The sequence below is a fragment of the Panicum virgatum genome, chromosome 5N, assembly GCF_016808335.1.
Source record: "Panicum virgatum strain AP13 chromosome 5N, P.virgatum_v5, whole genome shotgun sequence".
Taxonomy (NCBI): Eukaryota; Viridiplantae; Streptophyta; class Magnoliopsida; order Poales; family Poaceae; genus Panicum; species Panicum virgatum.
In genome coordinates, this window is record NC_053149.1 from 9,093,605 (window position 1) to 9,118,912 (window position 25,308).

General features: G+C 49.4%; 4 protein-coding genes and 1 long non-coding RNA gene across 6 annotated transcripts; all 5 read right to left on the reverse strand.

Annotated features, from left to right (window-relative positions):
- Nucleotides 1-830: 830 nt before the first annotated feature.
- Nucleotides 831-3,499, reverse strand: LOC120676305 (probable leucine-rich repeat receptor-like protein kinase At1g68400). The gene has a single exon (XM_039957540.1). The coding sequence runs from the start codon at nt 3,465-3,467 to the stop codon at nt 1,161-1,163; it is 2,307 nt and encodes a 768-aa protein (XP_039813474.1). The 5' UTR covers nt 3,468-3,499; the 3' UTR covers nt 831-1,160.
- Nucleotides 3,500-6,780: 3,281 nt separating this feature from the next.
- LOC120676986 lies at nt 6,781-11,132 on the reverse strand. 2 transcript variants are annotated; one of them, XR_005676066.1, is made up of 3 exons: nt 10,836-11,132; nt 10,691-10,739; nt 6,781-9,368 (listed from the first exon to the last, which is right to left on the reverse strand). It is a non-coding gene; the product is annotated as an uncharacterized LOC120676986 (long non-coding RNA). The 2 variants fall into 2 exon arrangements; XR_005676065.1 differs by lacking the exon at nt 6,781-9,368 and having other exon boundaries at nt 10,409-10,739.
- A 520-nt stretch (nt 11,133-11,652) lies between these two features.
- On the reverse strand, nt 11,653-13,538 carry LOC120676155 (glycosyltransferase BC10-like). Its single transcript, XM_039957377.1, has 2 exons — nt 12,820-13,538; nt 11,653-12,734 (listed from the first exon to the last, which is right to left on the reverse strand). Exons 1-2 carry the CDS (start codon nt 13,339-13,341, stop codon nt 12,078-12,080), a joined length of 1,179 nt encoding a protein of 392 aa, XP_039813311.1. The 5' UTR covers nt 13,342-13,538; the 3' UTR covers nt 11,653-12,077.
- An 849-nt stretch (nt 13,539-14,387) lies between these two features.
- On the reverse strand, nt 14,388-15,749 carry LOC120676696 (glycosyltransferase BC10-like). Its single transcript, XM_039958026.1, has 2 exons — nt 15,237-15,749; nt 14,388-15,160 (listed from the first exon to the last, which is right to left on the reverse strand). The coding sequence occupies exons 1-2, from the start codon at nt 15,747-15,749 to the stop codon at nt 14,504-14,506; spliced, it is 1,170 nt and encodes a 389-aa protein (XP_039813960.1). The 3' UTR covers nt 14,388-14,503.
- A 530-nt stretch (nt 15,750-16,279) lies between these two features.
- On the reverse strand, nt 16,280-18,387 carry LOC120674428 (glycosyltransferase BC10-like). The gene is made up of 2 exons (XM_039955612.1): nt 17,443-18,387; nt 16,280-17,128 (listed from the first exon to the last, which is right to left on the reverse strand). The coding sequence occupies exons 1-2, from the start codon at nt 18,001-18,003 to the stop codon at nt 16,475-16,477; spliced, it is 1,215 nt and encodes a 404-aa protein (XP_039811546.1). The 5' UTR covers nt 18,004-18,387; the 3' UTR covers nt 16,280-16,474.
- Nucleotides 18,388-25,308: the final 6,921 nt, after the last annotated feature.

The window sequence follows — 25,308 nt, forward strand, 5'->3', positions numbered from 1 at the left end:
TTCAGTATAGTTCTAAAGTTAATATTTTCCTTCCTTATGTATTTTGAGTTTTCCTTTAGACACAACAAGGTTATTGGTTTCCTAAAATAGGAGAATGAAGATATGCATGAATGAGATTGCAAATAACGGACTAAGCAGTCGAGCGCTTTTCGTATATAAAGGTAGAAGAACATGCAGGCACCTCCTGGAGAACATAAAGCTACGGTCGGTGAAACTTTATTCATCTCCACATTCTGTCATATCAGCAAGCTATTTCTAATTCGTAGTTTCATTTTCCGCAGCTATCGTGAATTTAAAATGTTCTACACACGAGTAGATGTTTGAAAAGGTGAAAGATGCCATTTGCATTGTGCATGAATTCTTTTAAAGTGAGCCCTCAATCGTGTTCTAATCGCAAAGAAAGCTGTAGGTATGGTAAAATATCTTGCCTTCCTACCAGAGATGCTACTGTTCTATGTTCTGTATTATATTTTGTGTCGGTGCAATGCTGTTGTCATTGAGCTTTGCAAATTGTATGACTCCTTCCTCAATCGGCAAATAAAGCCAATTTTAATAACTGATTATTAAGCCATGCCTATGGTTATATAAACCACGGCCTGCCTAGACCATGAAAAGCAACTCAAATATCACCATTAACATGTAATGGCCACACTATTTCTAACAACAAGGATCATCCACGCCTTCTCTACAGGCGCGGCGTTAGCACGCCAACCATCCTAGTACTATAGTGCAGTAGTTAACTAACCAGCCATCTCTGACTCAGAGCCACCACATGGTCCTTATGGTCCTTGCAAACAGATTAGCAGCTGCCATGGCCCATGAATCATCAGTTGCCATTTCAACGTCGTGGTAACCAGTGCCAAAATTCACAGCAGCAAAAGATGCACCAAAAGACAGTAGTGTCATGATCCACTCACACAATCACAACCTTTCGTTTCCCACACAAGCCGGCACTGCCGCAGCTAACGACTACTCTAGGAATCTACTGCCAGTTAAAAACACGAGCAAGACGGTCAGAATCAGAGCCAGCCACCATATACAAGCCCATCACCGGATCCAACGGCCCGTGCTAATCCACCTCGTCCCCTAAAATCAACAGAAGAAAACAAATGCAGGTGGTACTAGTAAACCAAGGTCCCGCATCACAATCACAAGGCACATCACTGGCTGAGCGCGCCGCCCTCCGACACGGCGGGCGAGTCGGAGACGCCCGAGGACTCGTCCACGGACTCGTCGTGCGACGGCGACGCCTCCCCGCACGCGCGCACCTCGTCGATCATCTTCACCACGTACCCGATCTTGGGCCGCTGCTCGGGCGCCGCCGCCGCGCAGCTCAGCGCCAGCTGCAGCATCGCCACCATCTCCTCCTCGATGCCCTTGTCCTTCATCAGCTCCAGGTCGAACACCTCCGAGGTCCACTCCTCCCGCACCACGGACTGCACCCACCGGGGCAGCTCCACCACCACGCCGCCGTTCGGGAGCTCGCTGCCCGGGCACCGCCCCGTCAGGAGCTCCAGGAGCACCACGCCGAACGCGTACACGTCGCCCTTGCGCGACGCCCAGGGGCGCGGCGGCGGGGGCGCCTCGGGCGCGCGGTACCCCGCGGAGAGCACCGCCGCCGACGAGCCCAGCTGCGCCAGCCCGCAGTCCGCCAGTCGCGCCACACCCAACCTGTCGATGAGGATGTTGGTGCTCTTGATGTTGCCGTGCGCCAGCTTGGGCGTCCCGCTGCCCCGCCGGCCGGACTGGTGGATGTAGGCCAGCCCGCGCGCCGCGCCGGCCGCGATGCGCAGGCGCGCCGCCCACTCCAGCGGCGTGCGCCCGGGGCCCCGGTTGCCGTGGAGGAGCGAGAAGAGGCTGCCGTTGGGCATGTACTCGTACACCAGCAGCTTCTCGTCGCGGGCGTAGTAGTAGGCGGTGAGCGGCACGATGTGGGGGTGGCGGAGGCGGCCCAGCACGGCCATGTGGTGCTCGAACTCCTTCTTGGACGCGCCCGCCGCCGCCGTGGCGTCGCGCAGCCGCTTCACGGCCACGACGGTGCCGTCGTCCAGCACGGCCTTGTACGCCGTGCCGCACCCGCCCTTGCCCAGCATCTCCGCGGACGCGCGCAGCAGCTCGTCCAGCTCGAACCGCCTCGTGCCGCCGTTGCTGCAGCTGAGGTCCTCCAAAAACACCATCTTGCCCCGCTCGAACGTCGCGCCGCCGGCACCGGCCGCCGCGACCACCCCGGCGGCGCCGTAAGGGCTCGAGGAGTACACTATCTTCTCCCCCTGCTGGAGCCGCCTGCCGCTTCGCCGGCCCGAGAGGCGCGGCCAGAAGTAGCAGAACAGCAGCCCGGCCACGAGGCCCACCACGGCGAAATCCCCCGCCACAATTGCCACCACGGCGGCGCGGCTCATCTTCCCCTTGCCGCTGCCTGGCGCCTCCGCGCCCGCAGGCCGCCCGGACGGCGAGGACGCCACCATGGCGGCAGCCGGAGGGCAGTCCCGTGCCGCGGACGCGTTCACCGCCCCCGACGCGTTCGGCTGCTGCGCCTCGTCCTTGCACGGCGGGAGCGGCGCGCCACACAGACCGGCGTTCCCGCCGAACGCCGCGGCGGGGAACGCCGCCACGGCGGCCGGAACCCTCCCCGACAGCAAATTGTTGGAGACATTGAACTCCTTCAGCCTCGGCAGCGCGACGGCATCGATCCCGCCGGTTAGCCGGTTCGAGTCGAGCCTCAGCGTGAGCAGCCTGTCGAGCCGGCCGAGGTCGGGCGGCACGGCGCCGGACAGGCTGTTGAACGACAGGTCGAGGCGGTAGAGCCGGTAGAGCGCCCCGAGCGAGGGCGGGATGGGGCCGGACAGCGCGTTCCGCGCAAGGAACAGGAGCTTGAGCCCCGCGAGCGGGGAGAGGTCGGGGATCCCGCCCGAGAAGGCGTTGCCCTTGAGGCTGAGCACGCGGAGGCCGTCGAGGCGCGCGAGCGCCGGGAGCGCGGCGGCGCCCGAGAGCCCCAGGCCCTCGAGCACCAGCCGCGTGACGCGGCCGCCGGCGCAGGTGACCCCGCGCCAGGACCCGCCGCAGGGCGCCGGGTTCGCGGAGAGGTTCCAGGTCGCAAGCGCGGCGCCCGACGGGTCCGCGGCGAGCCGGAAGTCGGCGAGCGCCGCGACGTCGGCCTCCAGCGAGCCGGCATCGGCGAGGGAATGCAGCAGCAGCAGCGGCGGCGACAGGAGCAGGAGGAGGAGCGGCAGCGGCAGCGGCAGCGGCAGAGCAGTGCCGCCGCCGTTGGGAGGCATGCTCTTTTCTGGGGTTCTTTTTTCTTGGGGTCTTGCGCTTGGCTCGTGCGCTGGAGGCGCGGGTGGCAGCAGCGCCGTCCGCCGCAAGTAGGAAATGGACAGCGGCGAGAGGGACGGAGCGGCGGGGGGTGTTCTTGTCTGGTGCTCGTGCCGTGCCTGTGCTTCCCCTTCCCTCTCGCCGCGCGCGCACATTCGCTGGCTCGCTCGCTGCCCTCGTGGCTTGGAGCCTTTTGCCCTCCCGTCTTTTACAGCTTTTTACTGGGCACGAGCAGTGAGCTACAGTGAAATCGCTCGGCCAGTGGCCCACCACCCGGGCGCGGTGGCCTCGCGTAACTAGCAACGGTCACCGGTGAACTGCGAGCTGAGCTGTGAGCTTCACTCTGTTCGCCGTCCACGCCCAGTCTTGTGCCCGAGCGGGGCGGGGGAGGACGACGAAGGCCGGAAGGCGATGGGATGGTTAACGGAAGCACCGCTGCACCGGTACGGAGCGGCGGGGCGTCATGGCGGACGGACGACGCCTGGGCTCCACCGCGCAGCCGTCGTTTGGGCCACGGCACGTCGCCGCCGCGGTGGGGCTTTATTACCGCTGCCTTGAGCAAGGCGGGAGTAGTTATTGCCGCCTAGATTAGCCGGTGGTCTCGGGACGCGTGGAAACGGCGTGCTAAATAAAAATCGTGCGCAATCCGGAGATCATGATGGCGCCAAGGGGCGCCTTCGCGCTCGCCGGCGGCGCGCGCGCTGCAGAGGCGGGGGGCTGGTGGTGGTGCGGGGGCTCTCGTGCCAAACTTGAGTAACTACAGTGCAGTTTAGCTAGAGACTAGCACTCTAGCAGAGAGGCAGAAGAAAAGGTAAATAACAAGAGTGTTAACTAGAGATAGACAACATTGATATGTGTTCACTCTTTGAAATTAGGTAACATTTAAACTGGTGTAGGTGATTGAGCCTTGCAATTGCACATTTTTAGAAATTAATGGATTGTAGAGATAGAATCATATTACAGGGGAGAGGGAGAAGAAGGTTCACCTGAACGAAATCTTCTCGTGATGGCATCATTTTCCTTCACACAAGAAAAACCTAGTCATTTTTGTAAGGGTGGTAGGCAGACAATTGCAACGAAAAGAAAAATCTTTTTGGAGCAGCTCTTGCAAGGCGGAGGCGACGTGGAGCGCAGCGGGGACGTCGCCGGCCTCAAGCGTGGCCAGCGCGGCACGGAGGCGGCGCAGGGAGAGGGCGAGGTGGTCGGCGCATGGCCCTGCCTGTATGCGGCCGGCGACGGGTGAGCCGCAATGGGCACGCAAGCAGGCACGCCGAATCCCACTGAAAACCCTAGCCTAGGTTTTGCGGTGGAGCACAGGATTGCAGCAGAATTGGAGCCAGTGAAGGGGTTCTTGCGGCGGCCGGGCAGTGCGTGGTGGCGTGGTGGAGCGGTGCAGCGCGTGGTGGGTGGCGGCCGGCAAGCGGCGGTGGCAGAGCACAGGATTGGGGCGGAAGGAGCAGGAGTTACTCCGCGGATATTTGCGGGTGTCCCTAGTTTACGGTCAACCGCACGGAGCTCCTCCGTGCGGTCGATTCCCCGACTGTGGTTTTTTTTCTATTTTAGTAAGTTTTTTGTCGTTTTCTGATTTCAAGAAATTTTTTCAAGAAAAAATTTTGAGAAAAAAAAATTGACGAGAAAAATTTTAGAGGAAAAAATTTAAGATGGAAAAAATTTCAACAGAAAAAATTTTACATAAAAAATTAAAAAAAAGAAAAAAATTAAAAAACTCAGGTAAAAAACTTGTATCAGAAAAAAATAAAAAAGAAAAAGAAAAAAACTAGTGATGGCGACGGCGGATCCGCCGTGCGCCGCCGGAGCGGCGCGGATCCGCCATCGCCGGTCGCCGCACGCCGCTCCCCCTCTACCGCCGCCGCAGAACCAGCGTCGCCGGCCGCTCCCCCAGCTGCCGCCGCCGCGGATCCCAGCTGCCGCCGCCGCGGATCTGCCGTCGCTTCAACCGCCGTGCGCCGCTCCGCACGCTCCGCCACCGCGGCCCCCGCCCGGGAGCACCGCTCCGGCGCGGATCCGGCGCCGCTTCCCCCGCCGCGCGCCACTGCAGAGCCAGCCGCCGTGCCGCCGAAGGGAGGCAGGAGGGGCGGCGCGCGGAGGTTGGGGAGGGCGCGGCGGGGGCGGCCGGGCCCAGGCGGCGTGCGGCGGGGACGGCCGAGCCCAGGCGGCGGGCGCGCGGGGAGGAGAAGTGAAGAGAAGAAAAAAGGAAGAGGAGAAGGAGCAGCGAGTGGTGGGGGAAAAAATAAGAGACGGGGAAGGAGGAGTCGGATCACTTGGAGTCGACCGTGAGTTTAAAAACTCACGGTTGACTGTAGAAACAGCTTCGCGGATATTTGCGAGCCTTTCTAGTTAGCTCGCGCGCGCCAGGACATTAAACAACAAACGATTTCAGACAGCCATACAAACTTTCCATTTTGGGATTTTGTGTTATTCCCTTTTCGTTGCAGGGCCGATAAGCACTCGGACGAGTGTCCGAGCGAGCTGTGGTTTTCTTTATATGGAATTCTTTTTCTCCGCATCTTTCTATATTTCAACAGTTATAACTTATAAATATAATTGCATATAGTTTTTGCACATAACTTCTATATAAAACTAAATTTTGATCATAATTTTTACGATGCACATAAGTTTTACGCACAACTCTTTCCTAACACCTCTTGAAAGGATAATTTTGTAGTATAATTTTTCGATGTGTACAGCTATAACTTATAAATATGATTATACATATAACTTTTTGCGTATAACATTTGAGAGGATAAATTTTCATCATAACTTTTACAGCACACAGAATTTTTACGCATAACTCTTTCCTAACACCTTCATGAAGGATAATTGAAGGATAATTTTTGGGTATAACTTTATGATAAGTAAAAGAGCTTGTAGCGGATAATTTGTTAGCACAATTTCTATAAAGATTTTATCAGGAAGACTTCTCGTACAACCTTTTTCACACAAATTAACTATACAACTTCTGAGCACATACTCAATATAGTTTGTTTAGCACGATTTCAATAAATTAGATGTCAAGAAAGCTTCACCAGAGGAAACATAATAGGAAGGTAAATGAAAACCTGAAAACAATGATGAAACTTGCCATTACAGAGCGTAAAGCAAAATAAAAGGAAAATAAAAGAAGAAAGCAAATTAATATATGGGCTATCACGTGGACAGCAGGTAATATCGCGCTTCACGAAGGGGGGGCTATTACTTGGCGATCGTGCGCTGCAGGAGCGTTGTAGCGAACAAGCGTAGCAAATAGGGAGCAGCGCGCGTGCACCAGTAGTATGCGGTAACGAATACACTTTTGACTTGCCCCATAGAAACCTTCAGTGATAACTTCTAGTCTACCTTCTGCTATATTCTTTTTTCTCTTTCAGGATAGCGGGTGTGTGGGCGAGTAAATGAGCGGGGGTTTCACATCCATATGTATGTAGAGCTAGTAAAATTGAGAAATAAACGTAAAAAGACCATGAGATTTGATAAAAAAGAAAGAAGATGTGTCATAGTATAAGAGGATAAAAAAAATAGATTGACTGTTGTTCTAGAGCGTAGAATAAAAGAAAAAAAATGATTGCACGTCCATGTTGTTCATCCAATTGTTATCTTTTTTAACCATAAATTAGATCTTCACTTACAGAACCCAATGATAATACCCTGAAAAAATTGAAAATGAGAAAAATTGTAACTCTTGCGCTCAACTTATATAATTGGTTTTAAAAAGATGAACAAAAAATATGCATAGCAAAACTTACATGCATGTTTAGTAATTTTTATGGTTTCTACAAGGGTATCATACTTTTTGTTGCATGGTTTTGCATCTTCCAGTGGGAAACCACAATTGTATTTAAAATATTGTTGTACAGGAAAAAATATTGGAAATAAAAAGAAAAAAGAGAATGCAAGTGTATTATAAATATTGGGGGCTTTGTATATCTAGATATAAAACCTTATCATTCCTTTAAATAAGGAAAATCAAGTTTGTAATAGCACAATAATAACTTTGTAGTTGTAAAAAGCTTTCAAATATGAAAATTGTGAAACTTTGTACAAGCACATTAATAACTTTATAGTTCTAAAAAACTATCAAATCTGAAACAATAAACTTTGTAGTACAATAATAATTTGTTAGTTCCAAAGCTTTCGAACCTGATTCTATGAACCTTTTACTATCACGTTAATAAATTTTATTAGCTCCAAAAATTTGCAATCAACCCCATTTAAATTTTGTACTCCCAAATTCAAAACTTTAATTCAAATCTTGCACTTGAAATTCAGAAACATCTACAAATATATTTTCAAACTTTCTACACCGGAGTCCACAGCTTTGTAATTCCAAAACATTGTGCACTAAATTTAAGAACTTTCTATAATTAAATTTAAAAATCTATACTACTACATATGAAACTCTATAGATGTTATTTAAAATCTTTTACAAATTGGTATATAACTTTTTTACATAAAAGCTTTCTACTGAAATAAAAAATGAACACTAAATTCAGTAACTTTGGACTTGTAAAAAAATTAGTAAAATAAATTATGAACTTTGCCGCCAAAGTTAGAAAACTTTCAACTAGCATGTTACAAAGTTTGTACTCTCGTGAATCCAACTTTACTCTTCAAAAAATCTGGGACTTTGTGATAGAACATTTAAAACTTTGTACTTTTAGATCTAATACTTCATACCTAAAAAACTTTAAATTTCCATATTGGGAACTTTGTCCTGGCAAATCATAAACTTTGTGTCTCTCGGTTCTAAAAATTTATCTGAAAAACGTTACAACCTTGAACATTAGAACATATGAGCTTTAGAAATATAACATTACTAACTTTGTACTCCGAACTTTAAAAGTTTATAAATACAACAAACTTAGCATCTAAATTCAGGAACTTAATACCAATGTATTTTGAAACACATATGTATAAATTTTTTTCATAGAAATCAATGGGTCTTGATCTCACATAAATGGTTAAGAAGTATTGTGGTCCAAAATCTTATTTTAGAGCTATCAATGAGCCTTGGCTTGGCCTGTGCAAAATGGGAGTTTAGTAAGTTTTTTGTTAACATGGACACATCATGGTCACCAAACTCACAAAATTGAATTCACCATAGTTTAGTCAAAACAAAAAAGATACCCTGCGATGCAAATGCCTTGGCAAAATTGCGAAAATACCACAACTCAAAAAGTATTAGTTTATTTTCTGATAGATAATGCTAGGCACCGCAAGGTAGTACCTTCAAAAACAAAAAGTATTCATAAACTTTGTGTTGTCACATCATCAAAAAATTTACTCTAAAATACAGAACTTTGTGCTACAAAATCATTAACTTTTTAACTAAAAACTTTGCATTCTAAAGTTGGGGACTTTGTACTAGCCAATTATAAATTTTTTAATCTTACATATAAAAATTGTAACCTATATATAGAATATTATCTATATCTCAAATTATCAACTCTCATATTGCACTTCAAAACCTTTGTTTGAAATGTTGCAAACTTACAAATTATAAATATAGAACTTTGATCTAGCATTCAAACTATGGGTATAAACTGAAGAATTTTAGCCTCGACACAAACTTTAAGCTAGAAAATATAAAAAAGTTGATGTTCAACTAATGGGGAGAAAAAATAATATACCTGCATGATTGGGAAAAGGACACTGTGTTTAGTAAAAACAAGATAACCTAGGTCTATAGTGCTGATGTTATGATACCCTATTGTATCAATGTTATAAACAATTATTATGGCAATGATATTACTAGTTCTAGTGATAAAGTGCACTAATTCCGAGTGACAAAAAATAATATATATCTATGATTAGCAAAGGATATTGTATTTAGTCTCATATAGGAATCTGAAAATAACCCAGCAAAAGGATACAATGTGACCTCATCAAGCTAGTTTCAACGTGGACTAGTCAAAATGCAAGGTTTAGCTTTCATTCCAAAAAAACATTTAAAAAGAGACGAGTATAGAGAAAGGACCATTTGAGTAGCCTGCCCCCATTGACTTATTGAGATGCTGGCTAGTTAGAGAGCTTTATACATCCTGAAAATGTTTTGGAGAATTATAAATGCACAAGTAAAAACTATATATATTATAGATTGCAAACATTTTAGCCCATTGGATATTGGGAGCATTTTAATTACATGTGCCAAAACTTCCTACTCCTATATCTGAAACTTACTACTAGCATATATCGAACATTGTATTTGTGCACCTAGAAATTTGTATAGAAACTCATTATCCTATTCAAGTTGACTCATGATGCGGTGACATTTGTATAGTTCCATAATTACATTCACAACCTTCTAATCACCAAACTCTCTGCATCTTGGACCTTTTTTTCTCGAACGCGCAGGACATCTTGGATCTTTGTACTAGCACATTTCAAACATTGTACTCTTAAGTATAAACCTTTTATTCTAATCTTTACATCTATATCCAGGGGATTACTGCTTGCACATTTCAAAATATTGCACTTCTGGAAACAAAAACTTTGTAATTCCAAACTTTGCACTATGAATATATGGAACTATGTACTGTCAGATTGTAAACTATGCACTCCACGTTACAAAAAAAAGGCGTACCTAGTGCCGTAGGCTTCCCGCACTGTGCGGGGTCTGGGGAAGGGTTGTTTTTACTCTTATTTTATTTTTAAAGTTCTACAGATAGCGCTTTATAGTAGAATCTTGAAAGCTTTTACTCTTATATAGAAAAATTCTATAGAATATCTAGTTTCAAATGCACATATTTGAAACCTTAATGTTCGTATTTGTGAAAAAAACTGTGAAGCATACAAAACATCACATGTCCAAACTTATAAAGTTTCATGCTAAAACTCTAAACTGAGTACTTGAAAACTTTGAACATAAATGCTAAGAACTTTCGGATCATGTATGTGAAAATTTTGGATAAATGATTAAAAAAATAATGAATATATCAAGTCATAAGATAAAAACTTTAAACCCCTCAATTCACAACACTAAGCTTGTATGCCTAACATAAAAGAGTTTCGTGTCATATTGTGGAGTTTGGTGTGGGGTGGGGGGCACAACTTTGAGCAGATATATTGAAAACATTGTACATAGAGATGTAAAACTTTGAAATTTGTGTAAAATAGCTTTCAACATGATAGTTGAGTCATTGTTACATATAATAGTAGAAAATTGTGGAATAGATCGCGAAATTGGGATTTCAATCCTTGAATTATGATAATTGATTCCTACTCTTGTAACCCTGCAATCCTATTCACATAGAACTTTTTCATGGTACAATTGGTTCGAAGAGCAAAAACTTCTGAAAATCACAGTGGCAAAAGACAGACATACTGATTTTGGCAATGGTATTAGTTGGAAAAAGATCTTTACCATATAAAGGATAAAAGTTGGACAACTCTGTAGTACTTCTATATTAATCCTGTGCAAAAATAATCATGTAAAATGTTAGTGCCAATTAGATTGACTGATCTCATAGTACTTCTATACATATGTAGGGAGCAGGATGTTAATTGACCTCATAGAACGGTACAAGCATTTCGTTGAACAGACTGTAGACGCTTCTACTGAGGATAGGGGATATTTTGGTGTAGCAGGGATAGATTTTGCTGTCAAGTGAAACTGCAGCAGCTAGGCTGGCATCGAGGAAGAGCTCCTTGATGAGGTCGGACACAGTTGAAGCTGGGGCTACAGCCAACAATGACATTGTTATGCTGTCGAGGCCGGTGGTGTTCGAGTATGGATGGAGAGGTCGATGCCCACGCACAGAGCAGAATTAGCCTCAGCTTGAAGAACTTGAACGCTGGATCCCCTTTCGTCTAATTCGATTAGATCACAGAGTTTTAATTTTGAACAAATTTTAGCATAGATTTTACTTATAGTATAATATATATAAGTATATATATATATAAATATATATAAAAGCTTGTGGTGCTAATGGATAGCACCATGTATGTTATATGTTACACACTGCATTTACATTTACATTTACATTACATTTTTTTATTTTTACATACATACATTTGTGTCATACGTCTTATGTTGTTTCAAATCAAACAGCGTATGCACATTCTTTTTTCGTTTAATATGCAACAAGGAGCCTCCTTGCCGGAGACTAGTTGCGTCGAACCGTCGGCCACGTTGCGCCTTTAGAGCAAGACGCGGTAAAGGTAACTAAGCAATGTGGCATTAGTTGGATGGATGATCCGGTAATCCCTCCATGTTCCTCTGTGCGCTGTTCAGGGCCTTGGAATTAAAAGGCCCTTGCCTTTTGCTGGGCTGAATATGCAGCCTGCCGGTTCACCTAAGTTACCCAGACGGCCCGCTCGTTTCAACCAGTGTTGGGCCAAAATATACAGCCCATCAAGGTGCGGGAAAGTCAAGGTCTTCCCCTCGGAGGCCTTTTCCGCCCAAATCACCGGAGCCTCCTCCCCTCTCCGATCCCCGAGCTGAGTAGGGACGCACGCAACTCATCCCTGCCGGTCGCGGCGGCGGCGGCGCACGGGGGCGGCGTGCTCCGCCCGCCCCCCTTGCTCCCACCACCTCGCCGCGCAACCAAGCAGCCACAGCAACATGGCTATCGGTTGGCAAACGAGGTGTTCATGGTCGCAAAATGATTTCAGAGTTTATTCTCCTCTTGATACTGGACTTTCTCGGCCTGTGATCCCAAGCTCAACCTGGATCGATCGGCCATGGCGCAAAAAAGAATACTATGGTACACTCCCTGCTCCGGTCGCCGCCGCCGCCGCCGGCCGCCTCGTCAGCCGAACCCCATGACCTTGGGCGCCACCCGGAGCAGCGGCTCGAGCGCGTCCGGCGAGAACTTGCGCGCGAACAGGTTGCAGATGCCGTTCCGGGCGCCGTTGTAGAAGCACCTTCCGCCGCCGTCCTCCCGGATCTCCCTGATGAGCGCCTCCGTCACCTCCCCGCCGCCGTGGGTGTGCGGGTGCCGGTTGACGGCGCGCTTCCAGTCGGCGTACGTGAGCGTGCGGTTGGCGTTGCGGGGGCCCCACCCCAGCAGGCTCACCAGCGTCGGCAGGTAGTGCTCGTCGATGAGGCACTCGCTCCGCCCCACGCAGAAGTCGCGGAACGCCGGGAAGCAGCGGTCGTCGGCGACGGACTCGAGCGCCAGCGCGCGGTCCATCTCGAACCACTGCGCGCCCTTGCGCCACCGCGCCAGCGTGATGTTGCGGGTGGCGAAGAAGGGCCGGTACCGCGACCGGCTGCCGCCGTTCTCGTAGCAGTCGACGAAGCTGGTGTTGGCGCCGGTGAGGAAGGCGTGCACGGTGGGGAAGTCGTACACCGGGATGCACGCCTCCGAGAAGAGCGCGAACCGCTCGTTGCCGAGGTCCAGGAGCGCGTTCGCCAGCAGCCGCCGCTCCGCCTCCACCAGGCTCGCGTCGCCCCATTTCGTCCTCTGCGAAACCAACGAGAATTCGAGTGTAAATTTGAGTTGCTGCTAGCTGCAGGAATGTCTGAATTCTTGGTTACTAATTACGTACCTGGCTGGGAATGTAGCGGCCGTGGAACACGGAGTCCGCCGGCGGCGAGCCGGTGTAGGAGGGGTGGGCGTGGACGTAGATGGAGTAGAGCCCCTGGTGGCCCTCGAAGAACTTCTCCCACAGAGGCCGCAGCGGCAGCTCCCCGCGGACCAGGAACAGGAAGGCAACCTTCGGGGCGCGGCTGTCGGGCGCGCGGCGGATCATGGGCGCCAGGGACGCTCGCCAGTAGAGCTCCTCGTCGGTCATGTTGTGCATGACGCCGCTCGGAGCCACCTGGAACCCGGCCGACCCAGTCCGCTGGTCTTGAGCCGGTGGCGGTGGCGGCGTGGGCGGGGGCGAGGACGCCGCCGCGGCAGCGGAGCGTAGCGGCGGCATGAACGGGAGGTAGAACCTGACGAACATGGCGTTGGAGGAGGTGACGCCGAGGACGAACCCCAGCGAGACGAGGAGGAGCATGGACGCCACGCCGACGAGCCTCCCGCCCAGGCGGGACGCCCGCGTGGGCTTCTTCGCGTCCTTCATGGCGTGGCTTCTCCAGGGAGCATGCGTGAGGGGTGAAATGCTCTGCCCAGGTCACGCACTTGCAGCCTTATACAATGGCAAAATGGCTCATAGAGTCATCGGCTCATCGCTTTGCTTTCTCTGCAAATGAACATGGCTTGCTCGTGCAAAAGCTACTCCTCCTCCTCCCTGATTTACTTCGCTAGCTGTTAGTACGATGCAAGCAATCGATGGGTCGTGGTTTCATCCTTTGCTTCCGTTATGAACTACCGAGAATGGAGAACACTAAACAGCTTCAGGTCTGTTTGTTACATATTTATTACACTGCGCAAAAGGATGGTATGAGAAGAATCAAAGCGGCCTCTAAGGCGACCTCCAACGGTTCACCGTACAGCTCCCCCCACCCTACGTAGGGGGGCTTTGGGGGGGGGGGAGCAGCGCTCCAACAGCTCCCCCTAAAGCGTCCCCTGCGTAGGGGGAGAGATGAAACTCCCCCCACGCATGGGGGGAGTTGAAACTCCCCCTATATCTTTAATCACACCGTTTTTTTGCGATATTAATTCCGTTTGATTCCCGTAACACGATGATAATGTGTATTATGACAGTATAAATACTGTATGGTTTTTTTTAAATTCAAAAACGTTAAATAAATAGTTAGTTAAGGAGTGATAGTATATAAGGGGAATAGATATAGGGGGAATGGTTGGAGAGAAGGAGTTATAGGGAGAGGAATTTTTTGGAGGGAGGTAGTAAAATATAGTAAATAGTACGTTTGGGGGGAGTTGGATGGGGGGAATGGTTGGAGAAAGCATAATAGGAGCGCAACGGAAGAGGAATCAGTTAGTCAGCTTGCAGACAGACACAGTTTCTGGCAAATCTCGCCACCAAACGCAAACATGTTCACGCTACAATTTGTGTCAGTTACGCATATCTAACATATCTCAGCCATCCATCCATCAATGGTATCCATTCATCTCCCTTGATTCTTCTCATGTTGACGTGGCTTCACACGTAGACCAGGGACACGTTTTGGGAAGAAAAGGAAACTTCGGGTTGACACAAGTGTGGGCACGGTAAACGAGGATGCATAACCCGTGATGCATGTTCTCATCTGTTTCAATATTCTTTCAGGTCAAACATGTTCATGGGAAGTGTACAATGGCACAAAATCTTGACGATCAGGTCACCCAAAGCCCATGACCTTGGGCGCCAACCGGAGCAGCGGCTCGAGCGTGTCCGGCGCGAACTTGCGCGCGAACAGGTTGCAGATCCCGTTCCTGGCGCCGTTGTAGAAGCAGCGGTCGCCGGCGTCTTCCCTGATCCGCCTGACGAGCTCCTCCGTCACCTCCGCCGCCTCGTGGGTGTGCGGGTGCATCCCCTGCGGCCGCTTCCAGTCCGCGTACGTGAGGGTCCGGTTGGCGTTGCGCGCCCACCCGAGCAGGCTGAGCAGCGTCGGCAGGTAGTGCTCGTCGGTGAGGCAGCGCCACCGCCCGGCGCAGAAGCCGCGTAACATCCGGATGTAGGGCTCGTCGGCGACGACCTCCAGCGCCAGGGCGCGGTCCATCTCGAACCACTGCGCGCCCTTGCGCCAGTGCTCGATGGTGATGTTGGTGCGCTCGGCGAAGTACCGGTCGTAGCGCGCGCGGCAGTCGCCGTCGCCGTAGCTGTCGACGAAGCTGGTGGCGGAGCCGGCGAGGAAGGCGTGCACGGCGGTGAAGTTGCGGACGGGGATGCACGCCTCCGACAGCAGCACGAACCGCTCGTTGCCGTGGTCCAGGAGCGCGCTCGCCAGCAGCCGCCTCTCCGCCTCCACCAGGCTCACGTCTCCCCATTTTGTTTTCTGCGCGAACCCAACGAGAGATTGATGACGAAGAAGCTGCAGAGCATTTTGTCTGCTGCTTGATGCCTCGATTTACCTGGCTTGGGATCATGCGGCCGTAGAACACGGAGTCCTCCGGCGGCGAGCCGGTGTAGGAGGGGTCGGCGTGCACGTAAATGGTGTAGAGCTCCTGGTGCCCCGCGAAGAACTTCTCCCACAGCGGCCGCAGCGGCAGGTCCCCTCTCACCAGGAACAAGAAGGCGATCTTCGGCACGCGGTGGTAGGGCGTGCCGCGGAGCTTGGGCGCCATTGACGCCCTCCAGAATAGCTCCTCGTCGGTCATGTTGTGTATGACGCCGCTCGGCGGTAGGAAGCTCATCAGCCCCATCTGCGGCTTCTGTGTTGGCGGCGGCGGCGGCGTTGGAGGTGCCGACGGCTTTGGAGAGGGCAGCGATGGCACGACGAAAGGGATGATGTTGAAGTATGGAAACTTGTCTATGGATGCCATGCCCAGGACAAATCCCAAGGAGAGGAAGAGAAGCATATGAACCACGTACAGGAGCTTCCCGCCGGAGCGCGACACCCGGGTGGGCTTGTTCGTGTCCTTCATGGGCGTAGCCTCAACAAGCTACCAATACCAGCATGCGCGATAGAGATTGCATTGCAGCTTGTATGGTTATACTACTGCCGCTGCAAGTGGTCTACTCGCTCACTGGCCCATTGAGGCGACCACGTAAGCATGCACAACTTGCACAAATTGGCATGGCTTGCTCCTGCAAAAGTTGGAGAGTATTGACTAAGCTATTCATGATCAGCAAGATATAGCCAGGACGCGATAAATCTATGAGCCATGAGCTCTCATCCTTTGCTTCCACTATGAATCAACTACAAGATGCAAATGGAGACAATGTAGCAACTGATTGTTTTTTCTTTTTTGAAATGGTGGCTCCGATGCTTAAATTCATCTCCATTTTGTCACTACTGAACTTAATTTCATCTTCTTTCGAAATGGGGAACAAAGCAAAGCAGCACCCTTCATCATGTAACATTACATAATGAGGGTATATAAACTTGTATACTGACACAGGTAAGCTGATTCCTCGGAGCAAGGCCTCATGGAGGAATTTAAGATCTCTGTCATTTCAGCCAGTGTAGAAAATTCAATGGATTTTCTATTGATTCATGACACACTACCGTATTTCCAAGGAATACAATGGTAGTGGTGTTGTGTTAGATAAATTCTCCTTTTTTTTGTTTCATATCAACAGAAATGGGTACTGTCTGGTACCATTCCTGAAGAAGAAACAAAAATGGCAGTACTACCATTGGAGCATCTCAACCAAACCCCATAACCTTTGGAGCCAAGCTGAGCAGTGGCTCGAGGGCATCCGGGGCGAACTTGCGCGCGAACAAGTAGCAGATGCCGTTGGCCCCATCATTGTAGGTGCAGTTCTTGCCAGCGCCTCCCCTGATCTCCCGGATCAGCTCCACCTTCATGTCGTCCCTCCAGTACGTCCGAGGGTGCACTCCCCCCATCCGCCAGTCCGCGAACGTGAGCGTCCGGTTCGCATTGTGCGTCCACCCGGTCAGGCTCAGCAGTGTTGGGATGTAGTGCTCGTCCATGAGGCAGGCCGGCACAGCGTCGCAGTACTCTTGGAATGCCGGGAGGTAGGTGTCGTTGGAAATGACCTCGAGTGCGAGGGCGCGGTCCATCTCGAACCACTGGAAGCCCTTGCGCCACTGCGCCAAGCTGATGTTGCTGCGGTCGGCGAAGAAGGGGTTGTAGCGCACCTCGCTGTCGTGGTTCACGAAGCTGTCGACGAAGCTGGTGCTGGAGCCAGTGAGCAGGGCGTACACGGTGGTGAAGTTGTAGAGGGGGATGCACGACTCGGACAGGAGTGCGAAGCGCTCGTTGGCGAGGTCCAGGAGCGCATTCGCCAGGAGTCGACGCTCTGCCTCCACCAGGGTCACATCTCCCCACTTCGTTTTCTGCATTAAACCATTCACCAGATAGTAGTTGCATTACAAACGTTGCAGCTAGCTGAAAACTGCTAGTCACTTGATTAGAATGATCAGCAAAAAAGTGTTGGCAAGAATGATGGAGTTGTTTCATGGGATTAATAATCACAAGCAGAGACTAACTCAGTTGGGTGAGCATCAATTTGATTATCTGGAGGTTACTTGTTGCATTTGATTTTTTTAATGCAATGTAGCACTTTATTTTCAGGTTGCTCTATCTTGTGGTTGCAGTATATCTCTCTCAATAGATGGAAAGAATTTCAATTGGATCTATCTTTTAGTACCTGACTTGGGATCATGCGACCGTAGAACACAGACTCCTTCGGTGGTGAACCGGTGTAGGAGGGATCGGTGTGCACATATATGGAGTACAGGCCATCGTACCCCGCGAAGAACATCTCCCACAAAGGCCACAAAGGCAGGTCCCCTCTCGTCAAGAACAAGAAGGCAACCTTTGGTACGCGGTGGTACGGCGAGCTGTGGACCCTAGGCGCCATGGATGCCCACCAGAACAGCTCCTCATCCGTCATGTTGTGCATGATGTTGTTTGGCATGAAGCGCAACGCCCCCACTTGTGCGGGCAAAGATTGTGTAGGCAGAGGCGATGGTGGGGATGCCGTAGGCTGCAGGGGTGGAGGTGGTGATGACACTGGCAGCAGCGGCAATGGTGGAAACGGCGTAGGAGAGGGCATTGGTGGAATGAAAGGAAGGTAGAAGTTTGGGAACTTTGAGTCGGAGATCATGCCCAGGACAAATCCCAAGGAGAAGAGGAGAAGCATAGGCACCACATTTAGGAGTTTCCTGCCTAAATGAGAAACCAGCATGGACTTGTCTGTGTCACCCATGACTTGCAGACTTAGCCTCAAGCTAGAAGCATGCGCGATAGAGAAATGCTGCAACCTTTGGTTATACAATCACTCCCTGAACTCAGAACTAGTGATATACTCTCTCATTGAGGCACCACACATGCAAGCACAACTTGTCCAAATTGACCTGGCTTTTCACGTTTAAAGTCATGAGTACTCACTAAGCAATCACTTAAGTAAAATATGGCACGGAAGCTATCTTCGAGCCACAAGCTCATCCTTTACTTCCATTAGAAATCACTGTAGAAATAAGCAACAGAACATCTATTGTACACGTATAGATGGTACCAAAAAATAAATTCTCCTTACCTCTGTCATGCAGGGCATAAGAGGGGTCCCCTTATCAATTGGATTTGCATAAAAACACAAGATACTTGCCATAGTTCTGTCCCATGACCCATGAGGGGGCAAATTGGTTGATACACAGATATTTGAAGTCTTGTAATAAGGAAGGATATTTGTTCATCGGAAATATGAAGATCTTGATTTCACAACTGGTGGACCTAGGATTTCTCATGTGGGCATGCGATATGACACAAGTGATAATGTAAAAAGGCCATATAAAAGCTCATATCACGAATTGCTCGTAACAGATACTAACTCAGAGAGTACAGAAAAGCCACAAAACCCCTAGTTATTCAATTTTCGCTCCTCTATACCTTGGGCCTCATCCTTAACTTGCTTTTGGTGGGTGTGTGTGGGTGGGTGGGGGGGGGGAGTCCTAACCATAAAATGATTCAATAATTGTTCCCCAATTATATTTCTCTGATAACTTAACCGACATTGAAGCATTAACAGTTCCAATTTGGAAATTCCCGTACCTGCTGTCCCGCTCTGCTCCCGGCACGCCCGCAGTCTCGGAGAGCGCAGTACCCCGCGCCGCGCGCTCTGCCCACTGCTCCCCCTTCTCGCTTTGTTCTCCATCCGCCGGGAGGCGTGGAGACCGAGAGTTAGGGGGATGGCGGATTTGCGAGATGGGGCTCGGGACTTGCAGCTAGCGAACCCTAAACCGCTGTTGCCTGCCGCTCGCATGCTCATCTGGCCGTCTGGTTTGCCCGAGCTCGGTCAGCCTGCCTAGGCAACGGGCAAGAGGGAGGGAGGGTGAAGGGGAACTGTGTGAGAGGGGCGTTGGGCCAGCGGGAGTGTGGGCTACCTACCTGGTGGAAGTGGATGGGCCAATTTCTGGGCTTAAAACGGAAGTCATAGCTGAGAAGACCAGACCCATATTGCTCCAGAATACGCACGCTAATCTATTTTCCATTTTTTCCCCGCCGGGAAACGGTATGCCGTTTGCAACTTGAGTGGGCCTCTAGCGGGCCGGTCTAGCCGTCTAGTACTCTTAATACTATCCACCGTGGGAGGGGAGCGCTCAGCGCGCATGGAGCTTCTCCGAGCGACACGCGTCCCAAAAAAGTCACCCGACGCGGGCCATGGGCTACTGCTTTGGTTGTTTGCCCGCGGCACTCTCGCTGCCAGTGGGGCCGCGTGCCGCAGCACCTCTCGCCGCAACGCATGTGCTCTAGCCGTAGGTGGGGACGCCTGCCGCACCGCCTCCCCCGCGGCGCCTCGGTTGCGACTGGGTCCCGCCGGTGGACCCGCACCGAATCTCCACGGGAGACCACCCGTTCCCAACCCGCCCCCTTTGCGTTGTTCTTTGGCTGGCTGCGGAGGCGGAGTAGGGTTTGGGGGTTTGGGGAGGGCGAAATCGCGCCGGCATTGCAGGAGTGCAGACAGAGTGCGGTGGGCGGCGGGCCCGACCGATGCTGTTGTGCTCCGGCCGCGCGCCCTCGCCGGTCGGAGGTCTTCGCCTGCACTGCCTTTGCTCTCTCTAGCTGCGTGGTAAGTTCCAGATCCGTTTCGTTCCTGATTCTCACCCTGAGTGTTCATGTTCCCCTAATGCGCTTCCTCCACTTTGTCGGTGCCGGCGCCGTGGTGGCAACCGGCTTGCGCTCTTCGCGCCGCCGCTGTTTCCTCCGCCATCAGCTGCTTTTCCTCGGGTCTCTGAGACGGGTTCCTGCTGCTGCTTCCGCCGCTTCGGGTCTCCGAGGCGGGTTCGTCCTGCTGCTTCTATTGCCCCCTACGATCCCTATTCGACCATTGCCTGTGCTGACTGGATCGGGTTCGTCCTGCTGCGCTTCGTCAGGTGCGTGCTCGCCCCGTTCTTTAATTTTGCGGTGTGCCCCTTATGGATCTTCGTTGTGTTTCCCGTCCTGGTCGTTGCTTGTAGTGCTGCCTGTGCTCCAGACTGTTGTGCCTACTGTTTATTTTCACGATATGCGTGTTGTAGATCTTCGATGCATTGTACTTGCAGATTGTAGATCTTTGCTGAGTACAGCTCGGATCGGGTAGAATCATCAGTCTTTTCTCGTGGAGTTTAATGGGCCTGTGTTTTTTGTTTTCCCGGTATGCAGATAGTAGATCTTACCTGCATTGTGCTTCCTGCATTATGGTTGCCTTGCTGTGAGGACCTTTATTCAAGTACAATCATCGGGTCCATCATAGTCCTTCGCTGCATTTTGCTTACTGCACTGTGCTTTACCTGCCGAGAGTACCTTGATTCCAATAGAATTATCGGCCCTTTGTGCAGTGTTTAGTAGACCTGATGCCTGCTTGTTTGGGCAAGCAGTACAGTTGATGTGTCAGCACATATAGATAGCCGAGTTCAGACCATATATGCAGTGATTGTATCAAAAAAAAATGCTGCAGCTACCAAACTACCAGTCTTATCTCTGGTTGTGGTGTTCACACATTGCCAAGTCCACATATATATCAGCCCTTTTTCTGAAATTGAGGCAGCCTCTGACAGGAGATATCCTTTTGCTGTTAGAATTCTTTTAACCCAGCTATGTTGTACCTGTTTAGATGGATGTTCCTGGCCCTTCTCGGCACCGTTGTAGGGAAGACGCCTCTTCCAATGCTAGAAATGTGCGTTCTAGGTGTCCTACGCAGGATTTGGTGCAATCACGTCGAAGGCGTCGTGAGGAGGCTGCTGTAGCCACTTTGGCTGCTCCTGCCTCTGCTGCCTCTGTTAGAAATGTAAGAGCGCGCCTGCCTCTGTCCAATGTTTCTTTGTGTGCACCTGCAGCTGCTGCTTCAGTTTTGAAATGTGTTTCTGCTGCTCCAAGACGGTACACAGTCCTGAGTGAGTTGGCCTCAATGGTTTCACCTTTTTTTTTCCCGATCTAGGTTCCTTGACATACATGATTGAAATGTTCCTTATATTTAGGAGACCATTTCTGTCCACGTGTGCCTGTAACCACTGCTCAGCAGAATAGAGCTCGAAGAATATCCAGGAATAGGAACAAGGCTCTCTTGAAAAAAGGTTGGGTTTGTTTGGGTCACAGTGGCCCTTGCTTCTCAGATCTTTTTCCTGCTTTCAGTTCTCATCTTTACCGCTGCTAATGTGCAGGCTATTTCCCTTCAGATACTTTTACTGAACCTATAGTTGCCTTTCCCAGAGAATATGCCTCTCTGCTGAAAGGTATACCTCCCAAACCCTTTTTTCTCTTCCTTTACCAGCATTCCCGGTCCGTTTCTCATGGTTGTCTGTCTTTGCCTCTTACCTTTTTGCTGTAGAAAATTATTCTGGCCATTCTTACTATGGAGGCCCAGATTACATTTGTCAGCACTGCAATGCTGTTTTCTGGTATCAAGAGCGTGTGCTTAGTCTAAGCTCCTATGCACAGAGGCGTATTGTGTACCATTCGTGTTGCCGTGGTGGCCATGTTTCCCTTCCAAAGCATCGGCCATTTCCTCCTCCTTTGTGTGATTTGATAAAGTTCAATGGAGGTCCTGCATCTAATAGTTTTATGAGGCTTATCAGACAATACAATTCTATGTTTGCTTTCACCTCATTAGGAGTAGACATTGACAGATCCATAAATACTGGTAGAGGCCCCTATATATTTTGAATCAACGGGGTGGTTCGTCATCGTATTGGTTCTTTAATTCCAGATGAAGGAAATAGACCTCAATATGCGCAGTTGTATATTTATGACACTGCAAATGAGGTGCAGAATAGGCTTGCTATACATTCTTCTGATCATGGCGCTGACTCTGCCCCCAATGCTCAGATTGTTCAGTCTTTGATTTCTATGTTTGATCGGTGCAACCCTTTGGTTAAGCAATTATGCATGGCTCGAGATAGACTTCTTTCCCCTACTACTCCAGACATGCGTATCAGACTTTTTGGCTCATCTAATACAAGTAAGGATAGGTATAGCTTGCCAGCGGTTAATGAATTGGCCGCGCTTCTTGTGGGAGATATGTCCTCTTCTACGCATCCTTTTGATATAATTCTGGAGTCCCGCCAGGGAAGGTTTAAGTGTGTGCCTCCTATGCATCCTGCTCTCATGGCCCTGCAATATCCAATTCTGTTTCCATATGGTGATGACGGTTACCAGTTAGGTATAAAATTTAGAGCTGGTTCTAGACCATGTCGAGGTAAGCGGGCTGAAGTTAGCATGATGGAATTCCATTGCTATTACCAGCACTACCGCAGAGGTGAACCGAATCCAGTCATTTGTTCAGGCAGGCTTTCACAGCAATATGGTGTTAATGCCTTCTCATGTGTTGAGGCCAATAGACTTTCTTTCCACTATTTCAATCAGAACCTCCTTCGGAGCGAAACATATCAGGGAATCTCTGATGCGCTTGCTAGAGGTGCATCTACGGGTAAGGATATAGGGGTAAAAACAGTGCTGCCGGCTTCATATCCAGGAAGCAGGCGCAATCTGAATCAAAACTATCATGATTGCATGGCCATTTCTAGAGCGTATGGCTCTCCCACTTTGTTCACAACTTTCACCTGCAATGCTAATTGGCCCAAAATAGAAGAGGCATGTATTCCACATGAAACTTCAGGAATATATAGAAGATATTAGAAGTGGTGAAGCCTATGGACCTATCACAGCCTGTGAGAATTATCGTTTCCTCATTGTCTTTTCGCTATCTGTATACCAGATTCTTGCCACATTATTGTTGCTTTCTTTGCCTGTAGTTGCTGATACTATAGAGTTCCAAAAAAGAGGCCTTCCTCATGCTCATATCCTTATTTGGCAAACTGATTGCAATCGCGAACCTTCAGCTGCCTTTGTGGACCAATTTATATCTGCAGAGCTGCCTGATCCAAATGAAGATCCGCTGGGATTTGTTCTGGTACAGGAATTCATGATGCATGGCCCTTGCAGTGACCTTGACCCAAAATGCCCATGTATGAAAGATGGAAAGTGTTCTAAGAGATTTCCTAAGACTTTCCAAGAACACACCACATTTGATAGTGATGGATTTCCTATTTATCGGCGGCGGGATACCGGCGTGAAGGCCCGTAAAGGTGGTGTCGACCTTGACAACAGATGGGTTGTGCCACACAACCTTCAAATCCTCAAGAAATTTCAATCACACATCAACGTAGAAGCCTGCAATCAGTCTTACCTTATAAAGTATCTTTTCAAGTACTGTAACAAAGGTGCTGTTGCTGCAAGGCTGGGTGTTGCTGCAGACACTTCTGTGCCCATGGATACAAACGCAGGCAGCAGTGAGTGTGTGGATGAGATTGCTGAATACATTAAGTCAAGATACCTTTCATGGTGTGAGGTGGTATGGCGGCTGCTTGGTTTCGAGATACATGAGAAATTCCCAGCAGTAGAGAGGCTGCATGTACACCTGCCTGGTATGAATATGGTTGTTGTATCAGAAGAAGATGATTTGGAGGACATTGTGAATGATCCTGATTCAAGTAAAAGTACATTGTCGGAATGGTTTGTCGCTAATCAAAGATTCCCAGCAGTGCGCCAGTACACCTATTGTGAGTTCCCAAACTATTACACTTGGAACAACAAGGAGAAGGCCTGGGAGGGTCATAGGCGAGGGACCAAAATAGGCCGGCTGCGTTTTATTCACCCAGGTGTGGGTGATGCATTCTACCTTAGGATGCTGCTTATGGTTGTTAGAGGTGTGACTAGCTACACAGATGTTAGGACCTACGAGGATATTGTATACAATACGTTTTGAGAGGCCTGCCAAGCGCGTGGGCTCATTGGTGACGATAGTGAATGGGCATCTCTATTTGAGGAGGCTGTCCAGTGGGCGAACACATTCCAACTTAGGAGCATATTTATGACGGTTCTGGTATATTGTGACATGGGCAATGTGAGAGGACTTTTTGATGCCTATTGGAAGTATATGGCCGATGATATCAAATACAAGATGCGGAAAAATATTGGTAATCCTACCTACGCTGTTCCGGATGGTGTCCTGTTGTCCAGAATATTGAGAGAACTGTCTTCGATGTTTTCCAACAATGGACTCTCTATATCTTCCTATGATCTGCCTCCACCTTCTGACCCCGTACATGACGAGGGTTCTAATAGACTAATTCTCGAAGAGCTATCATATGACAGGACTGTTTTGGTTGCGGAAGCAGTTTTCATGGCTTTAGCACTAAACAGTGAACAGCGGGCTGTTTATGACGTTGTAGTACACAGTGTTTGTCAACGACGGTCATTTGTATACTTTATAGTTGGACATAGTGGCACAAGCAAGACGTTCCTATGGAGGACGATTCTTGCAAGACTGAGGTCTCAGGATCATATAGTTCTGGCCGTTGTGTCGTCAGGAGTTGCTGCTCTACTGATGCCTAGAGGTCGAACGGCACATTCGAGGTTTAAAATACCACTGGACATACATGATAGAAGTATGTGCAGTATAGGTAGAGGGACTATGCTAGCTGCTCTTTTACAGAAGACATCTCTCATTATCTGGGACGAAGCACCGATGACACATAGATTTTGCTTTGAAGCGCTTGACCGAACTCTTAGAGATCTATTCTCTGCCGATGAGCCTTCAAATGTAGCCAAACCCTTTGGTGGTCTGCCTCTACTACTAGGAGGGGATTTCAGACAAGTGCTTCCTGTCATTCAAGGGGCTGACCGTTCTCAAATATTGAATGCTTCCCTCATCAGATCACCTATCTGGAAATATGTACACGTACTGAAATTAACAATTTACATGCGTCTCTCCAACCCAACACTCAGCCCTATAGAGAAAGCACGTATGTCTGAATTTGCGCAGTGGGTGTTAGATGTCGGTGAGGGGAAAGTTCCCGCGCACAGAAAAGATGGAGTACCTGAAGATACCTGTATTAGTATGCCTCATGATATAGTTATGTTACCAGAAGGTGATAAAATCCTGGCAGTTATTGTTGCTGTTTACAGTGATTTTGACAACTCTTTCTCTTCTGTGCCTTACCTAGCACAGAGGTGCATAGTCTGTCCTGTGAACATG